The sequence below is a fragment of the Phyllobates terribilis genome, unplaced genomic scaffold, assembly GCF_046119375.1.
Source record: "Phyllobates terribilis strain yellow unplaced genomic scaffold, ASM4611937v1 Scaffold_2__4_contigs__length_985480577, whole genome shotgun sequence".
Taxonomy (NCBI): domain Eukaryota; kingdom Metazoa; phylum Chordata; class Amphibia; order Anura; family Dendrobatidae; genus Phyllobates; species Phyllobates terribilis.
In genome coordinates this window covers 420705510-420732913 of record NW_027362762.1, presented here as the reverse complement: position 1 = coordinate 420732913, position 27404 = coordinate 420705510, and the positions used below count along the sequence as shown (strand labels likewise).

The following is a 27404-nucleotide window of genomic DNA, read 5'->3' as shown; positions in this document are numbered from 1 at the left end:
CAAGGCGGGCATCAGCCTGTGTCAGCATCTCTTTTACCAGGCGGACTGCTGGGTCGCTGTCTTGCGTCTCCGCCCACTGTAGTGGGGTAAGGGATTGAACGTGGCAGAGTGCTTGTCCCTTACACAGTGGGAACACTGGGTAATCCCATGACGGTGGAACGCAGGGAGTTCAATCTCTTCCAGTTCTTCTGGGTCTTCCCCTCCGTCCGGCAAGTTTGGCATCCTGGACAGGGCGTCTGCGTTGGCATTTGTGCGTCCCGCCCTGTATTTGATGGTAAACTCATAGTTGGACAGCCGGGCCATCCATCTTTGTTCCAGGGCACCAAGTCTTGCAGTGTCCAGGTGTGTCAATGGGTTGTTGTCCATGTACACAGTGAACCTTGCAGAGGCAAGGTAATGTTTGAAATGTTCCGTCACTGCCAACATCACTGCCAGGAACTCTAGCTTAAAGGAGCTATAATTCTCAGGGTTTGTCTCTGTGGGCCGTAGTTTTCGGCTGGCATAAGCAATTACCTACTCTCTGCCCTGCTGGATCTGAGATAGTACAGCTCCTAGCCCCATGTTACTGGCGTCTGTGTGGAGGATGAAAGGCTGGCCGTAATCAGGGTATGCCAGGATCTCATCCCCCGTGAGGGCCATCTTCAGCTTGCGGAAAGACTCCTCTTCCAGCTTGTCTCACCTGAAGGGCGGCTTCTGATTCTTGGTCTTTGACTGACCTAACAGGAGGTCTTGCATAGGGGCTGCCATTTTGGTGAACCCGGAGATGAATCTTCGGTAGTAGCCTACCAGCCCGAGGAACTGCCGCACTTCCTTTATGCTGGAGGGTCTTGGCCAGTCCTTAATCACTGTGATCTTATCAGGGTCTGGAGCTACTCCGTCAGCACTCACCACGTGTCCCAGGTACTGTACTTTTGGTTTCAGTAGATGACACTTGGAGGGTTTCACCTTTAGGCCATAGCCTGCCAGGACGTCAAACACCTCTGCCAGGTGTTTCAGATGGTCCTCATATGTTTTGGAATACACGATGATATCATCCAGGTATAGCAGGACCGTCTCGAAATTCCTGTGCCCCAGGCAGCACTCCATCAACCGCTGGAAGGTTCCTCGTGCGTTGCAGAGCCCGAACGGCATACAGTTGAATTCGCTGAGACCCATCGGGGTGGTGAACGTGGTCTTCTCCTTGTCTGCCTCTGCTACAGGAACCTGCCAGTACCCGCTAGTAAGATCCAAAGTGGAGAAGAAGTTAGCAGACTTTAATGCAGCTAAAGATTCCTCTATCCTAGGTAACGGGTACGCATCTTTGTGTGTGATACGGTTGACCTTTCGGTAATCTACACACATTCTCATGGTGCCATCTTTCTTTTTCACAAGAACTAGTGGAGCTGCCCAGGGGCTACAGCTGTCCCTGATTACCCCAGCCTCCTTCATTTCTCGCAACATTCCCTTGGCATTCTGATAGTGTGCAGGGGGTACAGGTTGGTATCTTTCCTTTATGGGTGGATGGTCTCCTGTGGGGATGTGGTGTTCTACCCCCTTTACTTGCCCAAAGTCTAGCGGGTGTTTGCTAAAGACTCTTTCGTACTCCTGCACCACCCGGTAGACTCCCTGTTTTTGGTGTGAGGGAGTGGAGTCGGTGCCCACATGCAGCTTCTGACACCAGTCCTCCATTTGTTTCTTGGAGCCGTTACCCTCCTCTGGTTGAGATGGAGGCAAGGGTTCCTCGGCCTTTACAGAGTTTTGGTTAACGGTGAACAATTTGGCTAGAGTGGCATACCGGGGCAAGTATACCTCTCTTTTGCCAATGTTTAGGATGCGGACGGGTACCCTCCCATGGCGTACATCGACCACCCCCCGTGCTGTCAAAATGGTGGGCCTACTGTCTGAGTAGACGGGTTCTACCATGGCTTGGTAGTCCTTTCCTCTTAACCCGATTGCAGTTCGGCACCAGATCATCATCTCACTTTTTGGGGGCATGGCGATAGGGAACGGGTCACTCATCCTAACACTACCAATCTCACCACCAGACAGTTCTACCTGTTGCCTTTTCATCAGGGCTCTGATCTCTTTTTGTAGGACACGCTGCTGGCTGGAGCTGGAGTTCACCGCAATCTGCTGTAATATGACAATTATCTCTGCAAGACAATTTTCAATAACGTTAGTACCCAAGGTTATCTTAGGGTGGCTTTCACGACGGTCAATGTCCACAATAATCAGTCCTTGTGCTGGCAGTTAAACTTTACCAATTTTGATGGTCACCTCCTTGAATCCCACCTGCGGTACGGGCTGACCATTGCTGGCGATGATGCTCAAATCGTTATCTGGGTAGCGGGTAATATCTGAGTCATTCCAGTACCGCTTAAAAAGCACATAGGGGATGGTGGTTACCTGTGACCCGGTGTCCAGTAGTGCACTCATAGGAATGCCATTCAGCACCACAGGCAAGACCGGTCGTCCCCCTACATACTTATCACGCCAGCTCGATGGGCCTGATGATCTTATGCCTGGGGGTCGGCCCTCTGCCCCAGGTTGGGCCCGTTTAAATAACAGTACCTTGCCATATGTCCTGGTTGGTTGCAGTGGCCGCAGATGGGTTGTCCATCCTGGTCGTAGCGGTCGCTGGGCCTTCCTCTGGATGACTGGATCCTCCTCTGTTGGCGCCAAGGGACTTCCTCCGGACTGGAAGCCAGCTGGATCTTTCCTGGGGGGGACACCTGTAAAGACTGCACAGTTATGGTTAGCGCGGCAACGCTTTTGGTCAGCTCTTGGACCAGCTCTTGGCTTTGTCCAAAGCCTGTGCATCAGGTCCCACAGGCTCTGCAGACAAGGGCGCCGCCTCCTGGTGATAGGTGATAGCAGGGCGCCTGTGGGTTACAGCACCACCTGGTGCCGGATCTCGGAGCACCCGGATGGCCCTGTCTTTAAACTGCGCAAAGTCCAAATCAGGGTTCTGCAAGGCCATTACATGCAACTGGGTTCGGTGGGCGCTGGACTGTTGACCCTCAATGAACTGCTCAGTCAACAGCTTATCCTCATTCGGCACGCTGTCAGGGTCTGCCTGCTTATTGGCTCTCAGGGCCTCCTGCAAATTCAAAGCATAGTCCCGTATACTGTCTTGTGCCCGCTGTTTGCATCCATAAAATTTTAGTTTGATCTTTGCTGAGGTGCGGGTATCAAAAGTGTCCTTTAGATGGGCCAGTATTTCCTTTACAGTCCCCTTTTCCCTGGCTGACCAGGACTTCACTTCTCTTTGGGCTGCTCCGATTAACTGACCTATCAGGATGCTCACTTTTTGTTCCTCGGACAAGGGGTATACTTTGAATAGGCTATTCAGTCTTTCTTTAAAGTCGCTCAGGGTATGCGACTCCCCTGAGTACTGGGGTAACCATGCCGCTCCGGGGATATACGGCATCGTGAACGGCAACACTGTGGCAGCAGCCGCGCTGGCGGTGGAAGCTCCCTCCATTCCTGGTGTCTTCCTGCCCCCTAGTTAACCGTGGCCTACCTTCCGTTGCTTCTTCTCCGTAGGCCGCGGCTCCACAGGCGATCGTCGGGGTCGAGAACCTTGCGTCGCGCGCTGGTGACGTCGGCGTCTGCTGGGCTCCTTCCAGGACCTTGCGCAGCATCAGTACGTAAGGCGGGGCTTCAGCTCTCGTGCACTTTTGGCGTCCACGCCCCTCTTTTTCCCGCGCGGCGTCCCAAAAATGGCGCCCAATGGCGGGAAAATGGCTGCGGATGGCGGGAAAACGGCTGCGGATGGCAGGAAACTTCACCACGGTAAGTATCACAGTCTTTCGTCAGGAACGCAGTACCCGGTGGTTGCAGGCACGAAATCCTGCCGACTACCCCAAAGTTGACTCGCCCCCTGGGCTGTGTGTGGGGGAATATCCGGAGCCGGGTCTCCGTGTAATGTCAGGGGTTGTAGTCTCCGTGGTGGCGACCCGGTCCCGTGGCTCAGGGTGGTCAAACCAGTGGAGGATCTGTTTACTTAGTTTTTAATGTTTAAATGTCCGACTACGCCACCCATGGATTGCGGTCACTGAGAACCGCCGCTGCGGGGCAGACCGCTGAGGCTGATGTTGTGTGCGCAGCAGAGGGTAGTATAACTCCCCACGGGAGGAGTATGGCCTCAGGGCAGCGTGTGTAGACGGTGAGGGTTGTGGTGCATGGGCGCAGCAGAAATGACTCAGAGTCCGTGCAGTGCAGTTCAGGGTCTTTACTGTTGGTAATGAAGAAGGCCCTGCCGGGAGTACTGGCTAACATTAGAGGCCTGGTCAGTCTGTGAGCGAACAAGAGTCCCCCTGGCCAGGTGGAGGTGTAGGCCTTCCCATCTGACTGCACTCTTCCTGGCTACCCTGCTGTAGTCGTGTAGTAGCCCACGTCCCTGAGTGTACCGTGTGGTGCTCACCCGTATGGCTGGTGACTTGGGGCCTTTGGTACCTTCCGCTCCTTGATGGCGGTGCCGGTCCCTTGCGTGTGACTGAGCCTACGGGCTTTCTATGGCCAGAGGACCTGAAATCCCCTGCCAGGTGGTTTCTGCTGCTGGATGTGGATATCCTCACAGCCTTGGACTCCGGTGTCCTGTTCTCTGCGTCTTCTGCCAGGATGAGCTCTATCAGCTCCAATCCCTGGCTCTCTGCTCCTGTGTTGCCTTCAGAGCTCCTTGCTGCTCTGCTCTGTCCCTTCCTCAGGAACTAACTAACCCCACCCCAGATCCAGTTTATAAAGGGCAGGATCCTCCCCTTCCTGGACTGGGGCAGGAGGCGTTGCATGCAACAGTGCTCTTAACCAGGAAAACCCATGCTCGCTCTCAGACATGGTATTCCTACCACTGTGGCAACCAGACCCCTGGGGTGCCACATTAGCGCCTCCAGAATCCATTTGTCTCAATTGATTGCTGTACTAAGCTTGGTTCCTGTTTATATCATTATTGTGGTAGCACTGCAGCCTGGCAGCACTGGAGTCCTGGGTTCAAACCTTACCAACGACAACATCTGCAAGAAGTTTGTATGTTCTCCCCGTGTTTTCCTGGGTTTTCTCCCACACTCCAAAGAAATACTGATAGGGAATGTAGATTGTGAGCCCAAATGAGGACTGTGCTGATTAATGTCTGTAAATTGTCTGAATTGTAAAGCGCTGCGGAATATGTTGGCGCTATATAAATAAAAATATTATTATTTATTATCATTATAAAGAGATGCAGGGGGTTGTTGTTATCAATCGTTATCAGACTGCGGATCATACACGAACCACAGTACTGATGAGACACAGGCAGGACCACAAATAAACATTTACATCCAGTTACCTTATAGGTGACTTCTTCTCCGATTGTAGTTGTTTTTTCTTTCTGTCTCCATCTTGTCCAGACTCCATGATGACTTTACACATTCACATCTCTTCTCTGCTGACTTCCCTCTTCTCCGATCTTCTGCAGCACATCCACACATGGTGCCCTTAAAAATAAGAGTGTTATTAAAATGCCCTCTGCATAAAAATATCTTTCCATATTATGACCTAAATAAGTCTCCCATGGTATATGGCCTCCACACTCTCTGCCATTATGAGCTACACCTGCCAGACTGTCCGCCTTAATGATCTATAATAACCCATGCCATTATCAGATATAACCGTCACACTATCCGCCCTTATGAACCATGGCCTATACGATAGCCGTCCCCTCTCCACTTTTTTCCCTTAAACTCTATATCTTCACACTGTCCCCCACCATGCTAACCTCTCTCTATACTGTGCTCCCATTTCATGCTGCCCCCTCTCACACTATACCCTCATACTGCCCACCACACCATCCTCTCCAAACTATACCCCCTCCTCACACTGTCCTACACGGTATGATGGTCACCACAGCCGCCCATACAGTATGATATCAACAACAGACCCCCTATATATAGTATTATGCCCTCACAGCCCAGGTATAATGTTCCCCACAGCCAGCCCCTAGCATAATAGGAACCACACAGCCAGCATCCCCAGTATAATATGTACCCCACAACCAACATCACCAAGTATAACATGTACCCCACAGCCAGCATTCCCCAGTATAACATGTACCCCACAACCAGCATCCCCCAGTATAACATGTCTCCTACGGCCAGCATCCCGCAGTATAATATGTCCCCCATAGCCAGCATCTCCCAGTGTAATATGTCCACCACAGCCAGCATCTCCAAGTGTAATATGTCCCCCACAGCCAGCATCCCCCAGTATAACATGTCCGCCACAGCTGGCATCCCCCAGTATAATATGTACCCCACAGCCAGCATCCCCCAGTATAAGATGTCCCCCACAGCCAGCATCCCCCAGTATAATATCCACACAACCCCTCTTGTGATGCCCCTCATTCATTAGTTAAATAGTATAAGAAAAATTAAAAAAAAGCTTATACTCACCTAATACCTACTCCCCGTCCAGCACAGCCACCATCAATTCTTCTATGAGGTGCAGCAGTGGGCGCTGGATTACACGATGTCACTGTATTGCGCCATCTGACTTCCCCTGAAGACGGCGTCTCCTTCAGTGAGCAGGCCGAAAGTACATTGGAGATAAAGACAAAAAGCCGGCACCTGTGTATTCCAGAGCCTCCTTAATCAGCAATATTGCAAGAGGCAGTTAGGACACCTCATCCCACACAAGCTAGGTGCATATCTCAATGGAAACAGTAAGCAGTCACCCGTGTAAGTAAAAAGATAGATAGCACTCACCGGCTGTAAAAATACCAGTCTTTATTTCATCACTTTAAAACCAAAGAGCGGAGGAGTAGGTGGAACACATTGTGGACAACGGCCGCTTCGCACTTCCTTGCGCTTCTACGGGTCTCAAGATGCAGGGGAAGTGATGAGGGTAAGTATTTAAACCATATGGCCATCCTCTAATTTACATAATCATGCATAGGCAACTTCTCCTGCAATTGCAAAACCTGAAAAGACTATTTTCGACCCCAAAATTTGGGGTGCGTCTTACAGTCCGAAAAATAAAGTAATTATTCAAGTAACCCAGATAAGTCTGTGTACCAGGAATGGGACGAGGGGTAGGCACCAGCCTAGGGTGCTACCTTCTGCCTCCTCAAGGAGAGTGCACTGTGCTGAATACATGTTTCCCTCCCCTGCTGCAGGCACTCAGCAAGGTGACACCCATGGGGGAGGCACTCAGATGAGTGGTGTCAGTCACTGCCACCACTCACCCCTCTCTCTGCCTGCGCTCCCGCTGTCGCTCCTTCCCCGCACTCAATTGTATTTGTGCCTGTAAGATGCGAATACAATTGAAGTGAGCACCACCCGGGACAAGAGCAAGCAGAAAAGCTGCCATCATCTCTCTGATCCATCGGTAACTTAGGGCCTGCTGTAAAAATACCAGTCTTTATTTCATCACTTTAAAACCAAAGAGCGGGGGAGTAGGTGGAACACATCGTGGACGACGGCCGTTTCGCACTTCCTTGCGCTTCTACGGGTCTCAAGATGTAGGGGAAGTGACAAGGGTAAGTATTTAAACCATATGGACATCCTCTAATTTACATAATCATGCATAGACAACTTCTCCCGCAATTGCAAAACCTGAAAATACTCCCCACCCGATATCACTAAATGCTTATTAAAACTACCAAACTATTAAAAACAATTTTACAAAAAAACTGACATGTCTATTTTTTAGTTAAGCACGAGGGGACCCTGTGCTCGTGTGCGCATGATCCACCATGCTTCACTCCTCAGGAGGAGTTTATGTAAATCTTCTCCCTGAGCAGGTAAGTGGACTTTTTCAAGGCCCACAAAATGTAGCACTCGGGGATTACCTTCATGGCTGTCCCATATATGTTATATTAACCTTTGTGATCCTTTTTTGGTTTCAATTGATTTGAAGTGTTCACGGAAGCGGACAAACAATGGTCGGATAGTTTTTCCTATGTAGTAAAAGCCACACGGTTTATAATATAAACTACAAAATTTGTGCGACAGGAGATGAAATCTCGAACTGTATGTCTCAAGTCACCTATTTGAAAAGATTTTTCAGTAAGGTGGAACAAACAATAAATACAGTTACCACATTTGTAATTACGCTTAGATGAATTTGTCATTAGCCAATTTTTGGAGAATACTTTCGATCTATTATGCACTAGCACATCGTTTAAGTTTCTACTGCGTCTGCAGGATACTAAGGGGCCCCATGCAACTACCTCAGCTAAACTCTCATCTTGTTCTAAAATATGCCAATTCTTACGTATGGCTGATCGTATCTGTCTGTCAATGGCACTGAATTTAAAATGAAAGATACATTTTATCTCCCTTTCTTTTTCATTTTCTTGACTTCCTTTTAGTAAATCTCTCTCAGTAAAGGAGTTTGTTTATTGTAGGGCTACTTTCAAAGTAGGATAATCTCTTTGTATGAACCTATCCCTAAGTTCATATGCTTGCTCATTAAAACGTTTATTATCGGAATTAATTCTTCTTAACCTCAAAAACTGGCTGTAAGGCAATGAGTTTTTAATATATGCCAGGTGTGCATTGCCGTAATGTAATAAAGAATTTGTTGAAGAGGATTTTCTGAAGAGCTCTGTTCTCAAGATGTTGTCTCTAATCGTGATTTTTACGTCTAGAAATTCCAAATCTGACCCCCCAAAAACGGAAGTAAATGTCATATTCATGTCATTGATTTGACTAAGAAATGTTACAAATTCATGGAAAAGCTCCTGTGATCTCGCCCACACTATGAATATATCATCCACATATCTGAGATATAATATGATGTATCTCAGATATTAATTGGTCAGTGAATAAATGAATCTGTCTTCAAAAACAGCAAGAACAAGGTTTGCAAATTGTGCAAGCCACTGGTGTCCCCATTGCTGTTCTGGTGTACTGTAAGGCTGTGTGCCCACTCTGCATTTTTTAAGCGTTTCCGCAGTGGCAATTCCACTGCAGAAACGCTTAAAAAATGTTTGGTAGAAGGTCTGCTATGTTCCCCAATGATAATCTGCATGTGGTGTGCATGTGCTGCGGAAATTTCCGCTGCGGATTATCATTGCGGAAAAATACGCAGTACTACCAATTATTTTGCGGAAGCGCTGCGTTTTCACCGCCATTGACTTGCATTGGAACGCATGGAATGCGCATCACTGCATCTGTACATGCGGAATCCATGCATTTCAATGTGCGGATGGTACCCGGGTTTGAAGAAGAGGAGCATCTCCTCCGGACCCGGGTACGATAGAACCTGTAAAAAAAAAAAAGAATAAAATAAAAAATAAATATTATACTTACCTTCTGATGGCCCCCGGTGTCCTTGTCTCTGCTTGCTGGCAGCTCACGGTAGACTAAAGGACCTGCGCTGACGTCATTTAGTCATGTGACGGGTCACGCGACCGCTGACATCGGCAGGCCTTAAATCTACCGCGAGCTGCCGGCAAGCAGAGACAAGGACTCCGGGGGCCATCAGAAGGTAAGTATATATTTATTTTTTTATTTTTTACCATTCTTTCGGTCACACTATGTAAATCCATGCTGGTTGCATGTATTTATATAGTGTGACCAAGTTGTCAAGCACTTTCCAAGTGATGCTCAAATCCATTGGAAAGCGCTTGTCAACACACATGCGGAAATGCATGTGAAGAACGCTTCACATCCGCTTGTACCTGGCAGGAAAAACACATGTACAATCCTTTTTTTCTGCCAGGGAGATGCAGAAACACTCAGGAAAAATCTGGAGCATTTCTGCATCATGGGCACATAGCCTCAGTAATGAAATCAATTGTTGTTGTGCTTTTCTCCATATTCATTAGAATAGATTTAATGGCATCAACTCCTTCCTTGTGTGGGATCCTAGTATAGAGGCTCTACACGCCTATAGAGACTAAGGGAAATCCTTCCTGACAACTAAAATTTTGTAATGCAGCCAAAAAGGCGCTAGTATCTTTTATATGTCAACAATGGTCTAAGTAACCAATCTATATATTGTGACAGGGGTTCGGTTAAAGAACCGATCCCTGGCACTATAGGACGACCAGGGGGTGTTTGAAGGAACTTGTGGTGCGTTTTTGGGATGAAATAACAATGTGTTTTTTGAGGGAATTGCGGAAAAAGTTTTTCTGCTTTCTTTTTGGATAAAAGACCTCATTCTATGTGACATTTTAAAAAACTCTGTAGTTCTCCTTTAAATCTATTTGTCGGATAAGAAAGTAATCTGACATATGTGTTAATGTCTGCCAATTGTCTGTTCGCTTCTTTTAGATAGTATTCTCGACATATGTGTTTGTGTCTGCCATTTGTCTGTTCGCTTCTTTTAGATAGTATTCTCGAGTTAATAGAACCAGGTTGCCCCCCTTGTCAGCTTCCCTAAAGATAACATCATCCCAATTTTTAAGTTTATTAAGTGCTTTTAGCTCCCCTGTTGTTAAATTATTGGGAGTACTGGGATAAATTATCGCTTCTATATCTCTAAGGACTTGTTCTTGAAAAATGTCTATGACATTACCAGGGAGGTTGGAGGTGCATATGAGGATTTAATCCCACCCATAAAAGGTTTACTTGGGGATGTGTACAACATATTCTCTTCCCCAAGTAAAGTCCCAGTTATGGTTAAGAACCTTGTGTCCTCTGAATTTATTGCTGCCCTGGTTCCTGAAGAGAAAGGCCCAATGTGTGGCAGTGCGCCATGGAAGGAGGCTGCAACTGAAGGCGGAGCCATTGAGAGGGAAGTGTGACACGGTGGCCACATCAGAGATTCAGCCTAGGGAGAGGCAGAGCAAGACGTGCAGGAAGCACATAGTCAGAGAGCAACCGGCGCCATTTTCGTCCCAGCACATGAGAGGTAAGGAGCTGGGGAAGATATCAGTTGTGATGACACATCGAGATCGCAAGGCAAGAACCCAGCCTGTAATGCAAATGAACATTGACGGTGGTGACGAAGAGATGGAAGACACGAGTGGTGAGAGTCAATATGGGGACCCATATGCAATGGATGAGTACTGGCGGGGATTTGGAGTCTTTTTTCTGCCCTGGGGACCTGATTACCGCAATCAAGTAGTTCCAGAGATACTACCATCCAGAGTTACTGTGGCTCAGCCTGAAGGGAGGCACTCAGTGTACACTGCTCTGGGACTGGAGAATCCGTGATAGCTCTAGAGTACCAAGAAGAGGTGGAGCCCACTGCAGAAGGTATGCAAGCCTCAGCTCCACCCCGTTCAGTAAGGCCGGACGCAGGCCAGCAACTATTGCATGCTACTCAGTTGCCAGCCCAAAGAAGCTGCTTTGAATTCCTTAGAAGCGTAGAGAGGTGGTATGCCGAGGGGATGAAGATGGTAGAGGAGCTTCAGGAAGGACTTTGGACCTTGACTTCACTCTGGGAGCCTGATGCAGATGTGCAGGTAGTTCCAGTGATGAGTTCAGCTGGAAGTGGCTTGGTTCTGCCTGAGAGGAGTCTGGAAGAAGATGGAGAAATTCCAGGAGACACCTCAGCAGTGACCACGGTGCCCTATGGGCAGTTACTCGATTCGTCGAGCAGGGTATTTTGAGGGGTCAAGTTCCGAGGAACCCCTATTTAAAGGCTGAAGACCAGTCGAGTCTCAGGAAACGAAGTTTAAGGTGCCTCGCCTTTGTTATTTTTGGAAGGACTGTTGATACCTTCATGGCCAGAAGGTCTGTGTGTTTTTTTTGCTAAAACGGAATCAGAGGGACTGTTTGAGATACCCTCGAGACCAGGTGGGCCTGTAGTAGCCGCGGACGGCTGAAGGTTTGTGGTGTGAGAGGGTTCACATTGAGGCACAACTTGAGGTTTGATATCCTCTACTACTAAGAGACTTGCGGCCTAGCGGGAAGAACCGGTGACCCCCGCTAGGGCCACGAAGAAAAAGACTCATGGGGTACTCCACTTGACTGTGTGCTTCAGGATCCAGCCCTTAAGGAAGATGAAGGGCCATTGATGAGATGACCTGTTTTGATAAAATGGACATGGACACTTTGCTTCCGGAGTCCTTACCAAGAAGGACTGGTATTCCTGAAAAGTTTTGAATGGTATGACAATGAACTGTCCTGACTGCTGTTCCGGGGCCCTTAACTGAGAAGGGCCAGTTCCCACACAAGAAGAAGACTTCAGGATCACTCTGGTACTAAAATGTTTTAGTAATGTGATATGATGTTATAAGGGTTACTATGTGATTGGTTGCCTAGTATGGTCGAGGACGACCATCATTGAAGTGTGGGGGAATGTAGTAGTAGGGAAGGAAGTAGTTTCCCTCTGGCACTAAAAGGGTTAAAGAGAATGTTCTCAACAGTTGGATCTCTCTGGGCTTTGATTAGGTCCAGTTAAGGGGTTAACTGTGATAATCCAGCCCAGTAGAGGAAAGGGGAACCTAGTACTATGGTTGAGCATAGAATGTGAATTGGCTTTGTTGATTATATACATTGGTTTTGCCTGTGTATGGAGTTTTAGTTTGAAATGCAAGTTTAGTTACCATTGAGTATTGATATTTGTAGGTAGCAACTTTACAAATCCTCTTCTGGCATTAGCCTCTCAGCCTATATTTTGGTCCCATATTATTGAGGTTGCTGGTTTATATGTACCACAGAATTACATGAATCTTTGAAAGATTGGCTGGCATTCATCCCATTTTTTTATATCGCAGAGTACACTGTGTTTATGAGTACCACATATATATATTAATAATATGGGTTTGTCCCTGGTAATATTAGGGCAGTTCAATTGCGTCCACATCACGCTATTTAGTGTATGTTTCCTAATCAGTGAAGTATGACAAATATCATGCTTTTTCTTGTGAAACATGATGTATCACTACTATTGAATTAATTCATCCTTGCTTTGGTCCAGGTGTCTTTAGATTTTTTTACTGTCTTAACCCCCTTTTTTGCCATTGAATCATTATATGTATTGTTAAATGTGTGTGTGCACTTTGTGCAGTGCCATCAAGTAACCAATGGTTGTATAATAAAGGTTTTTTTAATTGATCCCAATGACTGTTGTCATTTACATGACCATTATCTTCGGGGTTTTTTTTTTCGGGGCATATGTATTTTTTCTGAATGGTCTGTCATTCTATGGTCTAGGCTGATATATGTCAATTTAACAACGTGTGTGATTGACACTCTATTTTCTTGAATATATATTGACATATATGACCTGCACAGTCCAGTATCTGTTCTAATTTTTTTTTTGTGATATACCGGTAGATATGGAAAATTGAAAAAAAAATCAACATTTTTTTACAAAATATATTTACAGAGAAACAGGATTTAGACCATATGTAATTTTCTAATGAAACATTCACTTTAACTGTTAAGGGTTTACGTAGTTAAGAATTGAATTTTTAGTTAAAAGGACTTTTTTTAATTACTATTTTTTCAGTTAGAAATCCTGGAAGGCGTTACATATTCTAATATGTTATTGTTTTCCACAGATTCTTAGGTTTTTATCATTATATTAAGTTTTATTTATTGTGCTTTTTCATTGATGTTTGCAGTGCTTTTTTGATATTACATTAGAAAGGAATATTGATTTAGAGGTGCACAGTTTTGTCTTGTTATCATTAGCACAATTTATGCACCCTGCCTTGCAATATTCTATTGTTATTCTGGTAATATAGATATATTTCAAAATGAATAAGTACTTAACAAAATATTTGGCAGATTTATTGGTCCTGCGTGATTCTGTCAGTCAGCATTTCTACACACATACAGAGAAATCAATTTTGAAATCAGTTTTGTGAAATGGAAAGCTGCCTGGCATTAAACATTACTATCCACTCACCTTCTGATGTATCTTTCTTTTAAGGAATAACAAATTGTCCTTACCAAGACTATAATTTTTTCTTTAGAGTCATAAAATCAAATCTGCACTGACTTTCTTCCACTTCTGTAGCAATTGCAGTAATTCAATACTGCTCTCTTGCTTTACAACACGGATAATATGTTCTTATACAATTAGATAGTTGGTGGGTTAAAAAAAACATATATCCACCTTCCAACCTTTTTTACCTGAAAATTTTTATTTACCAAGGGTGCACTAATCCCCCCCAAAAACCTTTAAATATTTTTTTTCCATCAATCAGAGTTTACTTTTATATCCTGAGTGCAAATGATCTGTATTAATGCACCATTTTTTGGTTTAAATAGGTTAGATTCTGACATACAAAGTGAGACTTGAGTCCTCAGTGAAACCTTAAAATATGGTTGAAATAGTTATTTGGAAAGTTTTCATAGAGGTTAATAAGTATTTCTCTAAAGATAATACATCCTCAGCCTTTTCATCTATACTTCATAATACAGAAGAAAAGGCTAAGGATGTGCAACCCCAATTTCAAAAAAGTTGGCATGCTATGTAAAATGTATAGAAAACAAGAAATTCAGTAATTTGGAAATCTCTTATACCCATATTTTATTCACAACAGAACATAGAAAATATATGAGAAGTGGAAAGGTAGACATTTTTTCCATTTCATTTGAAAAAAATAACTCATTTAGAAATCGACAGAAGCAACTCATCTTAAAAAGTTTGTCTCGGTTAACAAAATTCTGGAAAAATAAGTGCTACTAATGAAAAACAGTGGTAGGGTCAATTTTCAGCTAAGTCACACTCCTATTCATAATAACAGCATGTTATAGAGGCAGAGTCTCCCCAAAGCAAATATGGTCAGAGGTTCACCAATCTATGTGCAACTGCATCTAAAATTTTTGAAACCATTTTAAAAAATGTTCCTAAATGAAAAATTGAAAAGGCTTTGACTATCTCAACATCTACAGTACATAATACCTTAAAAATATTCAGAGATTCTGGAGAAATACGTGTACACAAAAGACAAAGCCGACAGTCAATATTGGGTGCTCGTGATCTATGGACCCTCAGAAAGCACTACATTTACAAGCAGCATTATTCGATCATACAAATCACTCAGGAATACTTCAGAAATACTGGGCTCAAGAATAGTTCCAAAAATAAGTGTTTGTGAAGACACTTCGCTGTTCAGTCCACAAATGCAAATTAAAGCTCTATCATGCTGCCATCTTCTCTAGGCTAAAGCTCATTTAAAATGGTCCTAAGGAAATTGCAGAATTGTTCTGTGGTCAGATGAATCAAAACTTAAAATTCTTTATGGAAACCAAGGATTTCATTCAAGAGGAATGGGACCATCCAGTTTATCAGCGCACAGTTCAAAAGCCTTCATCTCTGATGGTATGAGATTGCATTAGTGCCTATGGCATGGGCAGTTTTCACATCTTGAGAGACACTATCAATACTGAGCATTATATAGAGGTTTGAGAACAATGTAGGCTATTTGCTATATAACAACATACGTCTATTATAGGGAAAGCCTTGCATATTTTAGAAGACGGTGCTCATACAGCATCCTTCACAACAGCTTTGCAAAGTAAGATTTCGGGTGATGAATTTTGCATTATGAAATGAAAAATCTGCCAAAGGAGACCCAGGACTGTTCAGTAGCTAGAATCTTACATCAGACAAGATTGGTACAACATTCCTCTCTCAAAACCCCAGCAGTTGGTCTCCTCACTTCCCAGACATTTACAAACTGTTGTAAAATGAAGAGGGGATGCTACACAATGGTAGACTTGGCTCTGTTCCAGCTTTTTTTTAGATGTGTTGCTATCATCAATTTCTAAATGAGTTAAAGTTTTCAAATGAAATGGAAAAATGTAACTTTCACCTTCTGATCTGTGTTCTAAGTTCTGTTGTGAATTAAATATGGATATAAGAAATTTCCAAATCATTGCATTTTTTGTTTTCTTTACATTTTACACAGCATCCCAACTCTGTATGTTCTCTCCATGTTTGCTCTGGGTACTTCGGTTTCCTCCCAAACTCCAAAGATGTACTGATAGGGAATATAGATTGTGAGCACTAATGCGGACAGTAATAATGATGACTGTAAATTGCTATGGAGTAATGGCAGAAAACACATTTGCTTGCAAAAGTATTCATCCCCTTGGCTTTTTACCTATTTTGCATATTACAACCTGTGTTTAAATATTTTTGTAATACGATGTGTGTGTGATGCATCAGCACTAATAGTCTAAGTTGGTGAATTAAAGTGAGAAAACTATAGGCATAAATTTAATTTATGGGGTTAAATAACTAAAAATTGCATGTGCATATGTATTCACCCCTTTTGCAATTAAGCCTCTAAAAATTTATGGTGGAAACAATTACCTTTGTAAGTCACATTCTTACTGAAAGGAAGTTCACCTGTGTGCAATCTAAGTGTCACATGGTCTGTCAGTATTTACACACCTTTTCAGAAAAGCCACAGAGGCTGTAACACCATTAAGCAAGAGGCACCACTAACCAAACAACACCATGAAGATAAGGCGATCTCCAAAAGTCAGGGGCGAAGTTGTTGAAAAGTACCAATCAGGATTGGGTTATAAAAAAAAATCCCAATCTCAGAGGATCCCTCAGAGCACCATCAAATCCATTTTCATCAAATGGAAAAAACATGGTACCACAACAAACCTGACAAGAGAGGGTTGCCCACAAAAACTTTCAGCCCGGGCAAAGAGAGCATTAATCAGAGAGGCAGCACAGAGACCAAAGATAACCCTGAAGGAGCAGCAGATTCCCCAACCAGAGACTGTAGCTTCTGTCCATATGACCACAATAAGCTATACACTCCATAGAGGTGCCTTTTATGGCAGAGGGGGTAGAAAAAGGCCTTTACATAAACAAAAAAATTGTAAGGCTCATTTTGAGTTTGCCAAAATACATGTGAGAGATTGCCCAAATGTATGAAGGAAGGTACTGTGGTCAGATGAGACTAAAAATTGAAATTTTTGGCCATCAAGATAAATGCTATGTCTATCGCCAAACCAACACAGCTCATCACCCCAAGAACACCATCCCCAGAGTGAAACATGGTGGTGGCAACATCATGCTGTGGAGATATTTTTCGGCAGCAGGGACAGGGAAAATGGTCCGAGTAGAGGGGAAGGTGGATGGTGTGAAATACAGGGATATTCTTGAGCAAAAGCTATTTCATTCGTTCAGTGATTTGATACTGGGACAGAGGTTTACCTTCCAACAAGACAATGACCCAAAGCATACTGCTAAAGCAACACTCGAGTGGTTTAAGGGGAAACGTGTAAATGTTTTGGAGTGGCCTAGTCAAATCCGAGACCTTAATCCAATTGAGAATTGTGGTCAGACTTGAAGATTGCTGTTCACCAGAAGACACCATCGAACTTGTAGGAGCTGGAGCAGTTTTGCCTTGAGAAATGGGAAAATATCCCAGTGGCAAGATGTGGAAAGCTCATAGAGACCTATCCAAAGTGACTTACAGCTATAATTCCAACAAAAGGAGGCTCTACAAAGTACTGACGTTAGGGGGGCGAATAGTGGCCAGGGCCACGTACCTTGTCTATTCTCTTCAATCCGCCCTCAGTCTGTTCCCCTCCCCCGCCAGGGAAGAGGGGAGTAGGAGTGCATCGCAATACACCAACCAGATTAATAAGGTAATACAAACAGGGATAAAGGAAAATACCAGCCGTACAAATATATAGACACAAACAACAGAGGATAACACCGGGGAGTGGAGGAGGGGGTAAAACCAAAGTAGGAGGAGGCGATAAACACACAACCAAAACCACGCAACAGTCTTAGCAAAATCCACCAAACGCCTTCTCAAACAACAATAAACCATCAAACTCCTAGAACCATGCAGCATGAAGCTAGCTCTGGCAATGACTGCTAGCCAAGGTCCAGTATATATAGGAGAGGGGAGTGGTTAACAGTGAACAGCTGCAAGCATCAAGGCAGGTAAGCTTTAAGGAGCTTATAGCTAAGCAGATTAACCCCTGCACTGATAAAAGAAACCTGCACATTTTAATATGAAGGTAAAGTGCTTCTAGTCAGTACAGGAGTAGGAGGAATCAGACGCTGCGGTCTTCTGGCTCCTCTCTGTCGCGGTAAACCGGTGACACTATACCAGTATGTCTGTCCATGTAGTAATGCAAGTAAATGTGCTTTACAAAGATTTATTCTTTCACAATTATGCTTTGGTCTAAAAAATAAATGTCAGCCCATTTCCAATTTTTTAAAATATACCGTATATACCGTATTATACGAGTATAAGCCGACTTTTTCAGCAAATTTTTTTTATGCCCCCCTCGGCTTATACTCAGGTATATATTTTATATATACTTATATATACAGTTTATACCGGTGAGGGGGTTGTGACAGTGGAGGAGCGGGCACAGGCAGTAGCCGCTGCTGCAGCTACCACGTGTGCCCGCTGCTAAAGAAAATGAATATTCACTCTTCTCCACACCCACGTCATGCGCTGCTCAGATGCGGAGGTGAGATGCTGGCAGAACAGGATGCAGCGCTGGAGCACAGGGAAGGAAGGTGAATAGAAGTGTGTATTTATTTTCATGTGTGCAGTAATGGGGGGCCATGTATACCAGGATTGGAGATGAGGAGTGCCATGCATGCCAGGATTGGGGATGAAGGGTGCCATGCATACCAGGATTGTGGATGAGGCGGCCATTCATACCAGCATTGGGGATGAGGGGTGCCATGTATACCATGATTGGGGATGAGGGGGCCATGCACACCAGGATTGGGGATGAGAGAACCTTGCATACCAGGATTGGGGATGAGGAGGCCATGCATGCCAGGATTGGGGATGAGGGATGCCATGCATACCAGGATTGGGAATGATCGGTCCATGCATACCAGGATTGGGGATGAGGAGTGCCATGCATACCAGGATTGGGGATGAAGGGTGTCATGCATATTAGGATTGGAGATGAGGCGGCCATGCATACCAGCATTGGGGATGAGGGGTGCCATGCATACCAGGATTGGGGATGAGGGGGCCATGCATACCAGGATTGGGAATGAGAGAACCTTGCATACCAGGATTGGGGATGAGGAGGCCATGCATACCAGGATTGGGGATGAGGGATGCCATGCATACCAGGATTGGGAATGATCGGTCCATGCATACCAGGATTGGGGATGAGGGGGCCATGCATACCAGGATTGGGGATGACGGGGGCATTCTTGCCAGGATGGGTAAATTTACCAGTTCCTGCTGGATTTCCCACTCTAGGCTTATACTCGTCAATAAGTTTTCCCAGTTTTTTGTGGTAAAATTAGGTGCCTCGGCTTATATTTGGGTCGGTTTATACTCGAGTATATACGGTACTATTCTTTTTAAATTTTAACTACATCAATATATTTTAGATTATACAGTGGTGGTTAAAGGTTAGTGAACTTTTCAAAATTTTCCATATTTCTACAGTCCTAAAAGTAGATAAAAAAAACAAGTGAGTCAGAAATATTAGACTTTATCATTTTTTTCTTTGGGGAAAATGACCCAATATCACATGCCTCTCTGTGGCAAAAGTATGTGATCCTTTGATGCATCAAACATTTTTTATAATTGTGGTTATTTCTGAACATCAGCTTGGAGGATTTTTAACCGATTCTTCCTTTATTTCTATAGAATTGAGGTCAGGATTTAAAAATTTGAACTTTATTCTTCCTTAAGCATTCTTTTATAGAACGACTTGTGTGCCTTGGCTCATTGTCTTGATGCATGACCCAAGTTCTCTTGCGTTTCTGCTCATGGACAGATTAAATTTTCCTTTAGAATTTGCTGCTAAAATTCAGAATTGATTGTTCCATCAATGATGTCAAGCCATCCTGGCTGAGATGCCTCAAAATAAGACATGATACTACCACCAGTCGCGTTTCACAGATAGTATGAGTTTTTCTACTGTATTGCAGTGTTTTTCTTTCTGCATGATTTATGCAAAAATCCCAGAGAAAAATAAAGAAAGCCCTGTGTTTCCTGCAAAAAAAAAATCAAAATCATCATATACATACAATGTCTAAAAAGGTATATCCTGTTAAATAAAGTCATAGCAAAATTACTAAATTTGCTTCACTGTAAGGGCCCAGAATTCATGCAGCGGGAAGAAGTTAAAGGGGTTGTCCAGTACTTGGACAATCCCTTCTTAAATACTGCAGTGCCCCATTTAAAATAAAAACACCATATATTCGCCTATCAGACTGGCGCTATTCCAGCGATGTCAGTGCTGTGTTTGCCAGCGCTGATATTGCTGCATTATCACATGACATAACACAGCGACGACAATGCTGGAGCAACAGCTTTATAGGAAGTTGGTACATGGTGTTTTTATTTTACATGGGACAATGTTGCATTTCAAAAGGGACTGTCCAAGTAGTTGACAACTTCGTTTACACAATATTAATAATTACTATATCTTAGTCTTCTTAATAAAATCAGATTTTTCCAATTGGATCATGTTTCATAGGTACCAAAAATTACCTTTCATATGTTTTTATTGCTTTACAGAATTTCTTGTCATCAACTCGCTAAGCATTCCTATGCCATCTGCTGATATTGATCCTACACAGTATTGCAGCTGGTTAATTGACCAGATGCCAACAGAAGTCTCAAATTTGCCGAAGAAGACTGAAGGAGCATTTGTTGACACAAAGTATGTTACACTACATATGTGTATGTATATCTGTTGAATGTCATGATATATTGCAAATAGGATCATGATAAAGTACTTTACTACGTTACTCTTTCAGAGATTAAAGCAAACATGGGTTTGTTTTTTTTCCTGAAATGATCAATGGCATCAGACCTCTGAGTGTCCTGCAGTAGCATTAACTCAACAATTTGTAAATATGAAAATGCATCAGTTGGTGTAGACTTTGAATCCAACTTTGGGCTCTGATGGCCCTGTTGCTTGTTGTCCTTCCTTGGACATCTGTTAATAGACTTTAACTATATAGTTGTGGAAAAAGTTTTGAGACTGACACAAATTTTGTTTTTTACAAAGCTTGCTGCTTCAGTGTTTTTTGATCTTTTGTCAGATGTTTCTATGATATAATAAAGTACAATTATAAGTATTTTATAACTTTTTAAACTTTTATTGACAAATATATCAAGCTTATGCAGACTCAATATTAACAGTGTTGACCCTGCCATTCTTCCTGGCTTACTGGATGTCCAAATCCTGACTCATGACAAACTATTATTACGTAATCAATGCTTTGAGTTTACCACATCTTCTATGTTTTTGTTTGTCCACTTGATTTTTTAAGGATTCACCACAAGTTTTCAATGAGGTTAAGATCTGGGAAGTTTCGTGGCCATGGACTCAAAATTTTAATGTTTTGCTAACCAATCCACTTAGTTATCACTTTTGACTTGTGACATAATGCTCCATCATGCTGCACATCTCGTATCTTTATGGTATGGTGTGGTATATGGAGTACAAAGATAGTGGGCCATTCTTCATCAATGGACACCTCAATGCCACTGGATATCTGAAATTGCTACATTATGATGTGTTGCCCTCTTTATGCACTGAAGATGGCACGTTCCCTGAGTTTTTCCAACAAGATGGTGCTCCCCCACATTATGGGTGTCAGGTCCGAGCATTCCTACAAGAACAGTTTCCTGGAAAGTGGATTGGTCGTCGTGGGCCAGTTGAATGGCCACCAAGGTCTCCCGATCTGACCCCCTTAGACTTTTGTCTTTGGAATCATCTGAAGGCAATTGTCTATGCTGTGAAGATACGAGATGTGCAGCATCTGAAACAACGGATACTGGAAGCCTGTGCTAGCATTTCTTCTGCGGTGTTGCTATCAGTGTGTCAAGAGTGGGAGAAGAGGGTTGCATTGACAATCCAACACAATGGGCAGCATTTTGAACACATTTTATAAGTGGTCATAAACTTGTAAAAAACTCATGAAAGAATAAAGTTACGTTAAAACCAAGCACACCATAGTTTTACTTATGAAATTCTCAATAAGTTTGATTTGTCACATGACCCTCTTCCCATTGGAAAAAATAAAGTTGGATCCAAATGGCCGACTTAAAAATGGCCACCATGGTCACCACCCATCTGGAAAAGTTTTCCCCCTCCCATATACTAATGTTCCACAAACAGGAAGTTGATATCACCAACCATTCCCATTTAATTTAGGTGTATCCATATAATTGGCCCACCCTGTAGATCTATGCATATCTATATATACAGTGGGTACGGAAAGTATTCAGACCCCTTTAAATTTTTCACTCTTTGTTTCATTGCAGCCATTTGGTAAATTCTAAAAAGTTAATTTTGTTTCTCATTAAAGTACACTCTGCACCCCATCTTGACTGGAAAAAAAACGGAAATGTAGACATTTTTGAAAATTTATTAAAAAAGAAAAACTGAAATATCACATGGTCATAAGTATTCAGACCCTTTGCTCAGACACTCATAATTAAGTCACATGCTGTCCATTTCCTTGTGATCCCCTGTAGCGCTGGCGTCCCTGCCCTCTGCTAGGCAGGGACGCTGCTCCCCTCATCGCTCTGCTCCGTGCCCGGCGTCCTCTCCCCGCTCTGCTGTCAGCGCGCGCTCCTTCCCGGCGTCCTCCTCCCGCTCTGCTCTCAGCGCGCGCTCCTTCCCGGCCCCTGTGCTTAGGGCGCGCGCGCGCGCTCCCCTCCTCTTAAAGGGGCCGCGCGCGCCGTCCTAAAGAGTCCCCGGCCAATGGCCGGAGGACTTCATCATATATAAGGCACCTCCTCCAAAATGGAGGTGCCCGAGCAATGTTGTTTGCACCTGTGTCTCACCTGTGCTTCAGCCCTCAGGTCCCGTTGCCAGTTACCTGCCAGTTACCTGCCAGTTTCCTGCCAGTTTCCTGCTAGTTACCTGCCTGATTCCTGCCTGAATACTTGTTACCTGCCTGCCTGCCTGAGGTCCGACGGTCTGCCTTACAACTCCGGTCAGTCTGTCTAAGGATCAACTTGTCCGCTCACCTGGGAGCGCACATCAGCTACCTGCCTGCTTGCCTGAGGTCCGACGGTCTGCCTTACAACTCCGGTCAGTCTGTCTATGGACCAGCTTGCCCGCTCACCTGGGAGCGCTTCTCCGCTACCTGCCTGCTTGCCAGCCCGGAGGCTCCGTTGTCACGTGCTGTGACAACCAGCTATCTCAGAGACTCTTGCCCGCTCACCTGGGAGCGCATCTCCGTTACCTGCCTGCTTGCCAGCCCGGAGGTCCCGTTGTCACGTGCGGTGACCACCAGCTATTCCAGAGACTCTTGCCCGCTCACCTGGGAGCGCTTCTCCGTTACCTACCTGCCTGCCAGCCCGGAGGTTCCGCCGTCACGTGCCGTGACCACCTGCTATTCCAGAGACTCTCGCTTGCTCACCTGGGAGCACACATCTACCATCTGCCTGCTAGCCTACCCGGAGGCTCTGCCATCACAGGTCGTACCTACCCCTTACCCAGAGACTGCCCTGATCACTTGCCGTAACTCCCTGTCCGTTCACCCAGAGACTGCCACCCGCTCCCTTACAAGGGCCGCCCCCTTGTATAGTAGCTCAGAGGTTCCGCCTCCCGGACCCGTTACAGTTTGCTCGGGCCATGGAACCCGGTGGCACCCAAGCTCCCTCGCTCTCGGACCTCTGTCTTGAACTGTCCCGTCAGAGGTCCCAACAGGAGGCCATCCTGGGTCACCTGCGGAATGTTAATACTCGCCTGAACACTCTGTCTGATCCACCAACAACCTCCGCCAGTGCCATATCTTGCAATCCGGCAGCTCCGCTGCCCACTAATACTATGGTATCCTACCCCGGACCCCGGCTCTCTGCACCTCCTCGCTTCGGAGGCGACCCCGTCCAGGCTCAGGGCTTCATAAATCAGTGCACCCTGCACTTTGAACTTTTGTCCCATCAGTTTAATTCCGACCGGGCCAAAATTGCCTTTATCATGTCCCATCTCACCGGGGAGGCCCTGGCCTGGCTAAATCCTCTATGGGAGAGAGGAGACCCCCTGGTGTCCAACTTGCCTGCTTTTCTCTCGGCTTTCCGGAAAGTCTTCGACGAACCCGGACGGAAGACCTCATCCGCATCCTCTCTGCTACGCCTCCGTCAGGAGGGTCTCACCGTGGGCCAATATGCCATACGGTTCCGCACCCTTGCCTCGGAGCTGGCCTGGGATAACGACGCTCTGGTATCCGTCTTCTGGGAGGGTCTGTCCAGTCGTATTAAAGATGAACTTGCTGGTCGGGACATTCCTACCTCTCTCGATGATCTAATAACCCTTGCCACCCGGATTGACCTACGGTTCCAGGAGCGTGCCAAAGAGGTCACCCGTGAGAGAAGGATTCCACGTTTAGCTCCTACTTTCCAGAAACCCGTCATTCCCTCCATCTCTCCCCAGGTACACTCTCCTGAGCCTATGCAGGTCGACCAGACCAAGATGGTCAAAACCCGTCAGGACTCACGCCGTGCCGAGGGGAGCTGCTTCTACTGTGGCAGTAAGGAGCACCGGATCCGTGCCTGCCCGGAGAGGTCGGGAAACGCCTGTGTCTAGGTTCGCTCAGAGAGGTCCACCTAGACAAGAATAAATCCTCTCCATCCCTGCTGTTGTCAGTTTCGATCATCTACGGGGAGAGCCGTTATTTCGAACTAGCCCAACTTGACTCTGGAGCAGCCGGGAACCTTATTTCACAGTCCCTGGTTGAGAAATACCGCATCCCCACCAAACCTCTGGCTGTACCCTTGTCTGTCGCTGCCGTGGATGGGGGCCTCTTACCTCGCCCCATTCAACTCATCACCGAATCCATTACCCTGCAGGTGGGAATGCTGCATTCTGAAAGTATCTCCTTTCATGTTCTGCCTGGACTCTCTCACGCCCTCTTGCTAGGTCTGCCCTGGCTCCAGAGACATGCACCCGTGCTAGACTGGCAAACCGGAGAGGTCCTTCGCTGGGGACAAGACTGTCATAAAACCTGCCTGGTTCCCGTCCATCCCGTCCGTCCCTCTCCTACCCCAGCTAATCTACCTGGACTTCCGATTCCTTATTGGTCTTATGCAGATGTCTTTAATAAAAAGGAGGCAGAGACATTACCACCACATAGACCATACGACTGTCCCATCGATCTGCTACCCGGTACTACTCCTCCCCGTGGGCGTATCTATCCTTTATCCGCTGCTGAGACCCGGTCAATGTCCGAATATATTGAGGAGAATCTGGCCAGAGGATTCATCCGGAAATCTACCGCCCCGGCGGGAGCAGGCTTCTTTTTCGTCAAAAAGAAGGACGGCTCTCTCCGTCCCTGTATAGACTATAGAGGCCTAAACCTGATCACGGTGAAGAATAAGTACCCCCTTCCGCTCATTCCAGAATTATTTGATCGCCTGAGGGGGGCTAGGATCTTCACCAAACTGGACCTTCGTGGGGCGTACAACCTGGTTCGTATTCGTCAGGGGGATGAATGGAAGACGGCATTCAACACCCGGGACGGCCACTATGAATACCTGGTAATGCCCTTTGGTCTCTGTAACGCTCCTGCCGTCTTTCAAGAGTTGGTCAATGACATCTTCCGGGACCTTCTCTACTCCTGCGTAGTGGTGTACCTGGACGACATCTTGGTCTTCTCTCCGGATCTCCAGACTCACCGGAGGGACGTTCGTCAGGTCCTGCTCAGGCTAAGGCAGAACCATCTCTACGCTAAATTTGAGAAGTGCCTCTTTGAGCAGACCTCGCTTCCGTTTCTGGGCTACATTATCTCTCAGATCGGCCTACAAATGGATCCTGAGAAATTGTCTGCCATCGAGAAATGGCCCCGACCGGAGGGGTTGAAGGCCATTCAGCGATTCCTGGGCTTCGCCAACTACTACCGCCTCTTCATACCACACTTCTCTTCCCGGACGGCCCCAATTTCTGCGCTCACCCGTAAAGGTACTAATCCCAAAGAGTGGCCACCCGAAGCAGAGGAGGCCTTTCTTTCCCTTAAACAGGCCTTCTCTTCCGCCCCGGTGCTGCATCGCCCAGATGGCAACAAACAGTTCTTCCTGGAAGTTGACGCCTCCTCCTCTGGAGCCGGAGCGGTACTTACTCAAAAATCATCTTCCGGGAGGATGGTAACTTGTGACTTCTTCTCTAAACTCTTCTCCTCCTCTGAGCGCAACTATTCCATAGGAGACCGAGAGTTATTGGCCATCAAACTGGCATTGGAGGAGTGGCGTTACCTGCTCGAGGGGGCTCTTCACCCGGTAATAATTTACACTGACCACAAGAACTTGGCTTACCTCCAGCATGCCCAGAGACTTAACCCGCGCCAAGCCCGGTGGTCCTTGTTTTTTGCTCGTTTTGATTTTGTCCTTCATTTTCGCCCGGCTGACAAAAACGTCAAGGCGGACGCCTTGTCTCGGTCCTTTCTGGTGTCTGATCTCGAGGAGGATCCGAAACATATCATCGATCCCGCCAGAGTAATGCAGGTGGCTCCCGTGAGTCTAAATCGTCTTCCTCCTGGTAAGACGTTCGTACCAGTACCTGATCGGGAGAAGATCCTACACTGGGGTCATTCGTCTAAACTAGCTGGCCACGCCGGTCAGAAAAAGACCCTCCAGCTTATTACCCGGCACTACTGGTGGCCTAACCTGCACAAGGATGTAATAGACTTTGTTTCTGCCTGTGTGTCCTGCGCCCGCAACAAAGTTCCGAGACACCTGCCGGCCGGCCGCCTCCTACCTCTGCCAGTACCTGCTGCCCCCTGGCAGCATATAGCGATGGACTTCATTACTGATCTACCCGTCTCTGCCGGTTGTACGGTCATTTGGGTGGTCGCTGACCGCTTCTCCAAGATGGCTCACTTCATTCCACTGCCAGGTCTTCCGTCTGCACCCGAGCTGGCTAAAGACTTTATCCGCCACATCTTCCGTCTTCATGGCCTGCCCCGTCACATCGTGTCGGATCGTGGGGTACAGTTCACTTCCCGTTTCTGGAGAGCCACTTGTAAATTGCTGGACGTCACCCTGGACTTCTCCTCCGCTTACCACCCACAGTCTAATGGTCAAGTGGAGCGGATCAATCAGAACCTGACCAGTTACCTTCGGCACTTCGTTAATGCCCACCATTCTGACTGGGTGGATCTCCTGCCATGGGCCGAATTCTCGTACAACAATCACGAGAGCGAGTCTTCCTCCAAATCCCCGTTTTTTGTAGTCTACGGTCAGCATCCTCGGATCCCGTTTCCCGTCTCCACCTCGGCGGACAATCCGGCTGCGGAATCTCTTGTTAACAAATTTTCCTCCATATGGGAGAGTACCCGGTCCGCACTCCTTCTGTCATCCGAGCGTATGAAAAGACACGCTGACAAAAAACGTCTGGACCCTCCTCAATTCCGCCCTGGGGATAAAGTCTGGCTCTCGTCCAAATATGTCCGGCTCAAGATCCCTTCCTATAAGTTAGGGCCTCGGTTCATCGGCCCACTGGAGGTCATCAGTCAGATCAACCCGGTGGCCTATAAATTGAAACTCCCGGCCAACTTACGGATCCCTAACTCCTTCCATGTGTCTCTCCTCAAACCTGTGGTGCTTAACTCTTTTT

At 45.9% G+C, this 27404-nt stretch overlaps 1 protein-coding gene across 1 annotated transcript in view; it reads left to right on the top strand.

Moving 5' to 3' along the window:
• The window catches only part of LOC141213014 (uncharacterized), a 903379-nt gene that overhangs the window by 767531 nt on the left and 108444 nt on the right, over positions 1–27404 (top strand). Inside the window, 1 exon segment of the mRNA XM_073665145.1 lies at positions 20354–20498. Within this exon segment, the coding sequence (XP_073521246.1) occupies positions 20354–20498 (145 nt within the window).